This window comes from Melospiza melodia, chromosome 5 (assembly GCF_035770615.1).
Source record: "Melospiza melodia melodia isolate bMelMel2 chromosome 5, bMelMel2.pri, whole genome shotgun sequence".
Lineage (NCBI taxonomy): Eukaryota > Metazoa > Chordata > Aves > Passeriformes > Passerellidae > Melospiza > Melospiza melodia.
The window spans coordinates 14,469,242-14,481,756 of NC_086198.1; the positions used below are offsets into that span (position 1 = coordinate 14,469,242).

General features: G+C 42.9%; 1 protein-coding gene across 1 annotated transcript in view; it reads right to left on the reverse strand.

Annotated features, from left to right (window-relative positions):
- Positions 1 to 5,436: 5,436 nt before the first annotated feature.
- Positions 5,437 to 12,515, reverse strand: part of TMEM131L (transmembrane 131 like) — a 79,487-nt gene continuing 72,408 nt past the window's right edge. Inside the window, exons 31-35 of the mRNA XM_063156342.1 lie at positions 11,928 to 12,010; positions 10,463 to 10,583; positions 8,307 to 8,395; positions 7,342 to 7,484; positions 5,437 to 5,849 (exon numbers count right to left, since the gene is read on the reverse strand). Coding sequence (XP_063012412.1) covers positions 5,571 to 5,849; positions 7,342 to 7,484; positions 8,307 to 8,395; positions 10,463 to 10,583; positions 11,928 to 12,010 — 715 coding nt within the window. The 3' untranslated portion in view covers positions 5,437 to 5,570. The remainder of the gene's footprint in view (positions 5,850 to 7,341; positions 7,485 to 8,306; positions 8,396 to 10,462; positions 10,584 to 11,927; positions 12,011 to 12,515) is intronic.

Sequence of the window (12,515 nt, forward strand, 5' to 3'; positions counted from 1 at the left end):
TTGCACAAGAGCTGAATTTACTGAAGAGGATGGGGCCTTTTTGGTCACTCGTGAGGGTGACGTTGTCCTTCCAAGAGACACAAACACTTGCACTCTGTTGCAAGCCAAGCCTGGCTGCTTGCAATTTAGCTGACAATGACTAATCATGCTAGATGAGAAGCTAATCCACAACTCATCTGGCACTAGTTTGTACACTGGGCAGGTCCTGCATTCCAAGCCAGCATGGTCCCTATGTGTGCAGGTTGCTGGCAGCCTTCAAGCAGTAAAATCTGCAGAGAGGTGCAGGGGCCCATGTGGAATCACCCAGACCTCCACCACCTCGAAACAAGGCTGCTAAATATTCCAATAGCCCAGGGAGTAACATCCATATACAACCGGGGGAAAAAACCTTCAGAGCAGCCCCAGGTGTAGAAGAGGTCTGAGGGATTGTGCTGCTGTTGTTGCTGAAGAACTCAGTAGGAAATGAAGCAGAGCAGAAAAAGTGAGCTGTACAGCGTGTGGCCCACAGTTCCAAAGGAGGTGTTTTAGTCAAGCTGGCGCAGACAGATTTTGCAGAGAAACCCACTCGGGAGATGAAGGGAGGAACAGCAAGATTCAGTTTGCAGCAGGTCAGGAGTGCCTGTGTCTACACATTAGTAATGAGCTGCAGAGGTAGGTGCAAGCCCTCAGGACCTCAGTTGTGAGACCACCTTGTAGGGCTGGGACAACAAATCCTCTCCCATGCTCTGTTCTTCCACAGTGCTCACCCACTGTCTTCCACTCCTCCACACCTCAGCTTGCAAAGGAAGCACTGCTGGGACTTGCCCAGCAAAGCCTCTTCTCGTGCAGGACTGGGCAACTGCCCCAAGCAATACCAGGGACCTCCTTCTCCTGCTGGGACACCAACCTCTGCCAGAAAGGCACGGCGAGTGTTGCACTGCATAGGGACAGAGTAGGGCAAGGCAGCACAGCAGTCTTGGGGAGACAGTGAGCCTTCACTCCACTCAAGTGTGTTGCAGAGGACGACATGATAAACCCTGCCCTGAGCCTTTTTCTCTATAGAAGCAGTCAGAGAGACTGAACAACAGGACGGGGCAGTCAAAGGCAGAAGCTAAACACACCCATGGTGACAGGGAAGTGCCACTGGGAACATTTTCCAGTAACTGCTGAAAGCAAAGCAAGTATGTGAAAAGGGCAAAAACAGAAGGAGGTGACTCAGTGACTAAGAAAAATAAACAATGGGTGTTTCACAAGAATGAAAGGGAAGAAAACAAATGATACCACTGTCAATACCAGCCAGGAGCTCACCTGGTAAGACGGCTCCACAGGAACCTGTGGTGCTGTGAAGGCCATGACTTCCCAGGAGTCACAAAGGCTTCTCCAGAGGCAGAAAGAAGTTGGGTGGTGGAGCTGCAGGCCCTGCCAGCTCTAGTGTAGGTGGTGGATACCTCCCTTGCTTCCACCCCTTCCAGAAGATTAAGTTAACAGCTCTCCAATGAGCTCATCTGCCTCCCAGCAGTCAGATCTCTCACCTGCCCTCAGAGCCCTCAGGCTCATTCTGTCAGTACTGGTCATGGCTCCTGTGAGCAGCTGGAACAGTCCTGCACGCCCAGCTCCAGCTGCAGGAGCTGTAGGACAGATCTGCCAATCACCACTGTACCTGTGACAAACTCAGATGAGCAAACAACGACAGTGCTCCCCATGTGCCTCGGGGACAGCCCTGTCCCTGCCGCTCCGAGCCCCACAGGCGGCACTTGCAGCTCGGCCTCGCCCATCTGCTGCTCCCATGGAGCTCAAAGCAGGCTCCCATGCTGGACTGGTGGCAGCCACGCTGCTGGGCTCTCCAAATGCCTCCCTGCAGGAGCAAGCTCAGCTCTGTGCCAGCCCCACCTGGCAGGGTCCCAGCAGAGCACTCCCCTCTCCTGCAGGGAAGCTGCATTGGATGCTCCCCTTCCCTACAGCGCAAGGCTGTGAGGGGCCTGCTGCAGCCCAGCAAGGCCGGCCCAGGAAAATATCCTGCCACAGATTCTGGCTTTGTCCAGGTGCTGCCTCTCAGTACCAACAGACCAGGAAATGTGACAGAAATATTCTCTGGTTCCATAATGGAAATACTGGCCCAACCAGGCAGGCTTGGCCAGTATGGCCTGTGAAAATCAAGGATAGTGGTAATGTGGTATCCCTAGTTCTCAATACACATATAAGAAGCCACAAACCTGCTGGGAGCAGAAAGCAGGGGTGACTGTCACTTCCTCCCAGTTTTCTTGGGAAACCAGTGAATGCCCCGAGACTATGTAGTGCTCACATGGTGACAGAAGTCAATACTGAATGCCCAGAACTGCATCCATGGGGATTTCCCTCCATTCCATCATCAGCCCTACTAGTGAACTGGGCAAGTTACTGCTCTTTTATACTGGTATTTTTGGTATTCCCGTTCCAATTTTAAGCATTTCTTTGGTCAACTAAGAACAACTTTTGCTGAAGTCTCTTAAAACAGTACCATTTTCAGAGAGATCAGTGAGGCTCCTAGTGCTGCTATAAGCACAAGGCAAGAAGCTAGAAATTACTTTGCTCATGACAATGAGATGTCTTAAGAGCAGCCTCTCCAGTTCACTCCAGCAGAACTATAATCGCTTTGGTACCAAGCAATTATTTATTTAATCTTTCCCTGTACTGTAGGAGGAAAGATTTTTAACTGAGCCCAATCCTACTTGCTAATTAAGCTACAGATGTCTCCTGATGGCAGCAATTATTTCTAGTAACCTTAATGAGATTGTTACATTCCTTAGTTATTGTCATGAAAAGTTATATGAAAAACTATACCTAATACTACATAGCTCCTAGGGGAATAACTTCTTGATCTGTTCTGGTTTGATTAAAGGGAATGATTCTTTCCTTTCTTAGCAATATTTCTCAAGCTCTTTGTGGCTCATTCCCCTTGTCTTTTGTTGGCACTTTTAACAAGTCTGATGGAATTTTTCACACAGGTCTTCTTTTCCAAACATTCCTATCCAGCTTTGCTCTCCCTGAATTCTCCAGTGCCTTTGCTTGGTTTATTGCATAATTTTTCCTCTCTTTTCCAGTGATTGACTCTGTTTAGAACATACACTTTACTTACAACAGGGACTCAGTGCCTATCAGAGCTCCGCAGGGTTTCAGGTTGTTGTTTGCTGCAGATACAAGAAATCCATGTCCTTACACTGGAACTTGAGGAAAAGCCTCCCTTCAGTGCACAGAAAATAAGGATATCCTTGAAACACTGAATGGAATTAACAGAATAAACTAAGGCAGCTAAGCACATCTTTTCACATCATCTCCTCTCTCCTGTGTCTTTTTGTCCAAAATCCATGCATGCTATACAAGTAATATTATCCAAGGAATAAAGAAGTTCATTCCATTTCAAACCAAAGGATCATTTTTTTTTAAAATCTGTATTTATTGGGTTTATACTCCCACTCTATTCCTCCTGAAGTCTCTTACCATAGGCAAGAGGTGCACAGAAAGCATGTCAGTGGTTATGACTACTTCTCATGGCTTAGTACCATTTTCAGGAGCATCAAAGTTCATAGGAACATGTGAACTTCCCTTCAGAATCACAAGCAATTACGATTAAACTCGAGTCAAACAGATTCCTGCCCAGCACAACACATCATGGAAAGCAGCCATAGACCCAGCTGCTAATTCCTGACCAAGCAATTAAAACACCACAGTTCAGAGAAGCATTCAGCAACGATCTCATTTTTCTGACATTGAAACCAAAGGAAGGCTTGGGAGCACCTTCCACACAAGCAATTAGAGCAGGTAAACGTAGGAGCTTTTGAATTTCCCAACCACTGCCTGACTACCTTCTGAGCTAACCCAAACACTCGTGAAAGCATAGTTGGCAGAGTAACTTTCAACAAAGCTTACTTTGCAGGAACTACTGATTTACTGAAACAAACCTTTTGTGGAAATGCACTGTTTTGGCTAAAATATTTCAAGTCCTGGGATGGCATTTCTCCATGAAACCAGCAAGATAAGGGAGCTGGTCTGATAGCTCAGCAATGAAAGAGAATAGCAGGGCCAGAATTTAGGTCTGAGAGCTCAGATTACTGAGTAGCCTTGCATGCAGGCTGTGAACTATTTTGCAGTGCCTTTTCTGCTCTGTCTTTGAATAAAAACATAAAACAGCCTTGATTTCTTACTGTCAAACAGAGCTCTTGTCTTTCAGTCACTCTGTGAACAAAAGGCAAGATGAAATTAGGTAGCAAAAAGTAAGGAACTTGCTCAAGCTTGCAGAATCCTCAAAATAGTGTTTAGACCCTGATGGTCTCCAGTGTGACCTCCCATGAGGAAAAGGACTGCCACCTCCAGTACAGCAGGTCACATGTGGCTTCATTCAGCCAGGCCATGAACATGAAGAAGAGATCTCTTCACCTGTTGAGGTACCTGTTCTCCTGCAGCATCACCCTCCAAGGGACATCATTCTTCCTCATGTTCAACCTCCCATGGAGCAATCCATCACCACGGCCACTTGCTGTAATGCCTGTGGCCACCACAACATGAATTTGGTTCTGCTATCTCTATGGCTCTTCTTTAAGCAGTTGTACAAAACTGCTACTGGATCCACTTTCACCTCTCTCTTCAGGCCTGACAAGTGCCCTTGTGCCAAGGACATCTCTGAACCTAAGGGATGCCTCTGCCTCCTTTTGATGTCCAGGCACACTCTGCCATGCAGAAAAAAGGCTCTACAGGAGGGGTAAGCAGAGACATCATGGTGGACTGAGTCCTGGCATGGGTGGCAGCACTTGCTCAGCTGCTCAGTTTTAGTCTCCTAACATAAGCCAGCACATTATCATTCTGTTTGGGAGAGTGGTGTGAACTCTGCTCTCAAAGAAACATTTCTTTCAGCTCAAGCTTTGGCATTTTAAACAAGCGCAATTAAATGCACTGAAAATGCTACTGCAACATGAAAGCTAAAAATAACAACACAAAATGCCAGGAGTCACTCACAAGAAAAGTTCCTGGAAGAAATGCCCACTCACCCACACTGCACAAGCTTAACATTGTCCAAGTGACAGCTTGCAATTTGAAGCCAGATAAACAAGCCACAATTCAGCCTTTTTCCTATTGCCAAAAGTCTGCACTCACTAACAACTGTATCAGCACTAGAATTGACACCATTTGGAAACTCTCTGATCTGCATCAACAGGTAGGTCCCCAGCTACTATTTGGTACAGATGTAATTACTTAATGAGTGTAAGTAAGTTTGTACCCACAACTGCTAAACCACTCCTAGTTTATACCACAGAATGTAAACTTCAGAAGAAACATGTGCAGTACAGGTTCATGGACGCTCTTAAGAACTAATACTGTCCTTGATGATGATAAAAAATTTGAATTTCAAGTTTGTAGCCTTCACCTGACAATAACAGCATCCTGAATATGCTGTGCTTTTTAAAATGCACTGAATGCTCAGACTTCAGTAAAAAAAATTTATTTTCAATATAAAAGTGCCAAAATATTCACCAACATTGTAATCTATCCAGCAACCAGCTTACTCTAGTAATCAAAATTGCAAGCATCTTTATTCACATTTTTAAATCAAATTCCTTTCACACGTTTCCACAATAACCCGAGTCCCTCGAAAGTGGGAAATTTGCATTTCGATTGGCTGCTGTAGTCCATATGTCCAAGTTCATGTAGGCACGGAAAGGGTTAAACCTCGGATAGTATTCCTGCTTACACATAACTGCCTGATTCTCCACGTGGGTTGAATGTTGAGTCGTGGCACTGACGGGGCAGCAGCTCTCATAAACATCACTCTGGGGTGCCCAGATGGAACCAAAAAGTCCAGACATTGGAGACAAGCTTCGGGTGCTTGAGAGGTAGGGCTGCAGAGCAAGATAAAACCAGCATGGGAAACTGCAACACGGACCATTTGCCAAGGAAAATCTGGAAATGCTAAGTACTAAATGGGAGAGAGGAAGCAGGATTTATGCAGAAATTTAAGAAATCCACAAGTAGAAAATTACAGAGGAGTTTACAAAGAAATATGGCTGCCAAAAACATTACAGCAGCATTAATGTAAGTGTATGTGTGTGTGTTTAAAAGCCCTCCACTGAATGAAGTCACATGAGTTCCTCCCTGCACAGCACAGATATTACTCTAAGAACAATATACTACTCAGTTCTGGTCAGACTGTTGAGGGAAATAGAGGAGAAATGGAAGACACACAAAGATCACCATGCATACTTTGAGAGTTAAAATGAAAAGAGAACGATGCCTAGAAATGACAAGAAACGGGATGAAGTGTGCGTCAGTCCAGAAAGACTGTGCATGCTGGGAGCAGAAAGGGATATTCAGTGTGAAAAATGAGACTGTAATTGGGAGCCAGGGAATTTAGTTAGAAAATTTTGAAAGCTTATAAAGAACCTCCTGGAGGGCAAGATGTATTAGTCTGCAAGGAAGTCTCTCAGCAAAGGTCATGGAAGTCTTGGGACTTTTAAAACTGAATGAAACATTGAAATGTATTGTGGAGAAAAGCTCGCCAGGGAAATGAACTGAATTATCTAATGCATTTTCCAATCTCTACCTTCTGTGTTTCCTGGCATTCCTGAATAAAATATGAAATAAAATATATGTTTATTTTAGGAAAAATTCTTCTACCAGTTTTGCCACTTTTAAACATAGACAAATTTTCATTTTTACAGTTGAAAATATTTCTTGCTTTATTTACTTAGTTTCATTCAAAATAAACCTATAGTAAATTTTTAAAAAATCCAAAATACAGTATTTTGAAAAATGAGCAGAAGAGAAGATAGTTACAATTAAAGACCACCTTGAACTGAAGTTACTACACTGCATTGTGGGATGACAAACATGGCTAGTCTGGAGTATAACAGGTTAAAGCCAGGATTCTGAAATCTGCATAAATCCAGCTTAAATCGCTTGAATTTCCTATCAAAAAATACTCCTGTTAAAGTACCTGAGAGCAGCTGTCCATTCAGCTCTTCAATTTTCAAATCTCTCTGGGTTTTTCTGTCTGCACTTTTTGGGTTTTAGCCTCAGGTGGACACATTGATTTTCACAGAAAAAAGTCTCAGTAGACTACATAAGCCCAAAATATTTTTCCATGTGTAAGCTGATTTTAGTCAATTTTCAGGCAAAAGGATCATCTCAAAATTTTGCAGACAAGGTCAATAACATCCTTGACAAACAGCTGGGAAAAACCTGGGCTACCAATGCTAGCATTAAACACAAACATCAGAATACTTAGAAGATTTATGAAGAACATGTAAGCAACAGGTAGGGAAAAGACAGGAATACACGAGGAAGGCTGTGAAGGAGCACACAAAGGCAGCGCCTCACAGTGACAATACTCACTGTGGAGTTGACATAACTGGCAGGCTCCCAGGCAGGTGGCATGTTGGGAGGAGCATTCCAGGTGGAGGGACAGTTCTGGTCAATGAAGGCTGTGTTCTGCATTGCTGCAGTACCTGGGAAGCCACTCGGGTAGTTCATGTTCTCTGCAATTTATAAAATCAAGAAGACAAAGTAAGACTTATGCAATATAAAACACTACCAACATTTCTGTGGAGGAATGCTGAATCTTCTTGAGAGTGAGCCAGGCTGGGACTGACCTAATCCTTCAGTGACTCCATGCAGCGTCAGGGTAGCACAGCAGCGAAGTGTATCAATTTCTGTCAACAGGACTACCACTCTGTATTAGAGACCCACTAACAAATTATTATCAGGAGGACAGGATAAAGACTTGGCAGTCCCTCTGCTGGAGAACAGAGTCTTTATTAGACAGAACGTGCATGGCAGAACCTCCACAGGCCTCACCGCCAACATGTCTCAGCTCTAAGCACCCAAGGGATCAGCGTGCTGCCTGGGATTCTGCAGTCTGACCTTTCATTAGTACTTAGGTAGGTAATGCTAAAGAATTCTAGATTGCTGCCAGTGTGCTTCCCAAGCCAAGAAACTCTAGCCTGGAAAGATAATTGGTCACAAGAGGCCTTGTATTTCACACACTGGAAGGCTGAAGCCTGCCAGAGGGGAAACAAAGAAGATTGTACAAAAAGATATGTGTAATACTGTAAGCACAAACATTTCTCTCAATTCCCTCTGGAAGTCCTGCATACTGCCTTTTCAGGCTCTATACAAAGGCCAATATTCTCATCCACCACATGCAGTCATTGTTTATTACTACAGAACACACTGCTGGAAAACGTAAAGTTGAAAGCAATGAACATTCGTGTATAGAACAGCTCAACCTTTTGTTCTATAAAAGGTGAGAGGAAAACAACCATGCTCTGTTATAATTAATAAGCTTTATTTCATCCTACCTTCTGGGAAAGCACCATATTCATTCATCTCTAGTGGACAATACATGTTGGAAAACTGGCTGTCACAAGCTGCATTCCAGTCAATGAAGCTGTCTCAAGAAAAACAAAAAAAATCTGCAGTCAGAAACAATTTGCAAAACTTCTGAAAATTACTTAGAAATACTTATTTATTGTAAAGCTCTTGGATGCAAAATGCCTGTAACTGATCATGAGGCTTTTCACATTCCACTTGTCAATTTTGCCAGTATCTACTCTATGCCACTACACAATCACAGCAATCTCTCTCACAGAGTTCTTTTTCCTCTGGGAAAATGAACAGCTTGTAATGACAGTACCAGAATCCTGCAATGCCTAGCTGGGTTCAACTTTCTTCCCTGTAAAAAGAAAATAACTGTACTTCTTCCCTACAATCAAGTATTATATGATTTGAGGTGGCAGAAGAAGACATAATACATTTGAATGCTTGAGAATAACAATTAAAATGGAGATTTCTATTTTCCCAACCAAATGTGCTAAAGTCCTGTTAAACAGTGCATTTTCTAAGATACACATAGATTTCTAGGGGTTATACTTCTTTAATTAAAATGATTTCAAGAAGATTTTTTCAAAAGTAATTCCTAAAGACATGCCAGTAATAAAATAGGCCCTGCTACACAGCAAGTCTGAAGTAGTCCAACTCTGGATCCAGTCTGCAAAAGGATTTCATAAGAAGCTGCTCTACTTCAATTTTACTATTCAGCCAAGCAGCTATCTGAAGTTATCACTACTAAATATCAACACAGAATTGCATGGGTGTGCATGTATTTTTTGCTTATGAAGTCCAAATTGAGATAGGTGTATGAAAGCAGTCACAGAATGGGCAAGGCTGGAAGGGACCACAGTGGGTCATACGGTCCAGCCTCCCTGCTCAAGCAGGGCCATCCCAGAGCATATGGCACAGGATTGTGTCCAGAGGGTTGAATGTGAGAGATTCCACAATCTCTCTGGACCATCCACTCTGGTGTGTGGTGACTGCACAGTGAAGAAGTTCTCCCTCATGTTCAGGTGGAACTTCCTGTGCATCAGGTTCTGCCCACTGCCTCCTGTCCTGTTGCTTGGCACCACTGAGCAGAGCCTGGCTCCATCCTCTTGGCACCCTCCCTGCAGATACTGACAGACATTGATGAGGTCCCCTCTCAGTTTTCTCAAGGCTGAACAGGCCCAGCTCCCTCAGCCTTTCCTCGTAAGAGAGATGCTCCAGACCCTTAAACAACTTTGTAGCTCTTTTCTGGACATGCTCCAGGAGCTCCTGATCTCTGTTGTACTGACCGTGGAGTCCAGAACTGGACACCACTCCAGATGTGGCCTCACCAGGGCTGACAGGGGGCAGGATCACCTCCCTTGCCCTGCTGGCAATGCTCTTCCTGATGCACCCCAGGGTACCATTGACCTTCCTGGCCACAAGGACACTGCTTGCTCAGGGACAGCTTGTTGTGCACCAGGACCCCCAGGTACTTCTCCTGTCATTTTGGATGACAGGATACAACTTGAAGAACTGGCCATATTTCACTGCTATGTGGTGGCAGAGTATTTCTGCTCTCTAGTTTGTGGCACATCTTTCATTACTAAAATTTGCTGTGTAAGCAGTGTAAAATATAAGAGCTAATCAAGTTCATTACCACAGGAAGATCAACCCAAATATAGACAGAGCCTGAAACATACCAACTTGTATCCCTAAACCACTTTTATAGTGGAATATTTGTCTTTATAACAATGTCTGTTCCTGCCTTTAACACAAGTACACACTGCATAACACACCATGTGGCATACACAAGCTACGCATTTAGCAAGAGTGCAACAGATTTCAAAGTCAGGCCCTCTGCCTGCAAAATGAGTGAAAGCATTTAACAGCTTTCCAAAAGTATTTAATTAAACTTGAAAAAAGTTCTAGAATATCTATACATGAACAGGGACAGCAGTGAATTTGTATTAGTAAAATTAATCACAATGTACTCATGGAAGAGCATTAACAACTAGAACTAAGACTGAAGTGGCAGAACGACTTTTATTTTAACTATCATCTGCCTTTACAAAAATGATTAGTAAAGTACAGTCCTCTGCATTACAGAAGCCTGAACAAAGCATTATCTGTAGTTTTTACACAAAATATAACTTGCCTGTTGTGGACAGAGGGGGTTTCTTGGATCATGCATGGTATATTATTCTCAAGGTTGTAGTTCAAACTGTTTGTCATGCAGACTGGCTGGGCAGGCCACAAGTCTCCTGTTGGGTAAAGACCTAAAAAAGGAAAGGGGAATGAAATACAGAGTAACAGGACGGAGACTCCAAAGATTCTATCACATAGACACTTTACTCTCAGATCCCCAATAAGGACTGTCTGCTAGAAAAAAAAATCCAGAGTTACTAAGCAATTTTTTTTGTGATGAAGGCCCGTCTTTTAACACATCTCAATATTTCTGTTTTTTAAAAAAGATATATGTAAGACCTGAACCGAGAAACCAGAATTCAACAAAACAGGACAAGAAGTTCCTGCTGAGGGTCCTTAAGTGTTCAGCTGTCAGTGCCTAGATGGCACACTTCCATAGAGCAGGAGAAACAGCAGGGATGCAATCCCCACTGGCCTCCTTGTGCCCACCCCTTAGTCACTAGTCACTAATCACCTCTGAAGTCCAACTACACAAATGCAGCAGGAACAGGGTCAGGTTTCTAACAGACAGGAGCCATTCCTGACCAGGCAATTTGTGAACTTATTAAATGTTGTATTTAGCCTCTAGCACAGATATTCATTGTGCTGCTCTTCACAGACTGCGTGTCCTGACTGCCCACAGATATTTGGTTCCTATCAACTCTATGAGAACTGGCAGCTGGAGAAAAGAAAAAATCAAATTAGCAATTTCCATGAGACAATGCTTGCAAAGTTGGCTCTATTTCATTATTTCACATGATACATATCAATATTGCTACCATGGAAGAAGGTTAATCAGCATTTATATCCTATCAGACAGGTTAAACCTACAGCAGAAGGGCAGGGAATGCTGCTGCCCAAAGAACCACATGTCCCAACCAGCTTTCAAACTCCACCTCACCATGTAGCATGATGCTTTTATGAATCCCACTCAAAAAGCTAATATTACTTCCCTCTGAGATACAAGCAATGAAAACGCAAGAATTTTAACAGTGCTACACAACCTCACTCATTATTGCTGTCAAAGAGAGCAAGTCCCAACTGTGGATATTTAGAGAGAAAAATGGTCATGTTTGATTTGGTGCCAAGCTTCACTTTAACACAGCAAGCAGTGCTCTTGATCTCCCAGCTGCATTGCTTCTGGACATTAATCTGTGCACAGCAAGAAGATGAAAAAAAGAAAGAAGACCTAGAACATGAGTTGAAAGCTAAATGCTGTCTTGACACAGAGAAGATGAAACAAAAAAATATCAAGGTTATAAGCAAAAACTGTCAAGGTTTTAAACCTTCATTTGCTAACTTTGCACCCAACTTGCTTAGAAGCAAGTAAGTTCTAGTAACAATGTGTCTATCAAGTTGGTGCATGTGTAATTAGCAACATCACCAAAACTGCTTGGCAAAGTGTGAAAAAAACAGCTCCAGTTGTTAATACTGACCTTTGTTTTTGTCAGGATCTGCAGCTATGTCAGTGAAATTGGGACATAAGGTCTCAGGATATTGGGGGATGCTGTTCATGTCTCTGCTGAATGAAAAGAAAATTTCATTTCTTAAGTCTCATAATCCAAACTATTTCAAAGGAAATATACAGAGATGTAGAAAACATTCTAATGACAATCATAACTGCTATTGTGCTATTGCTTTTCCACTGTCCTGATTCTTCCTATTTCAGAATTACAACTGTGCAATTTTTAAAAGTTTTTTTCCAATTAAAAGCCAGCTACTTATCACACATGCAAAATGAATGAAATTAATACACCTTAATTACCCCATTTTTATTATCCAGTTATCAACCTATTGCAAATTAATTCAACAGCTGTTCTCTAAAACTGGAAAACAAGCTGCAGTTCGTGAACATCAGTAGGACCTCTTATAATTTTTGAACAACTTTCAGGTAAGTTTACTTTTATGTCCATGAAGACACACAGAGACACATGAGTGTGAATTTGGTATTTATCAAAGCCAACCCATCAAAGGAACTAGTCAAAATGAATAAAAGAAAACATTTTCAAGCACCAGAATCCCAA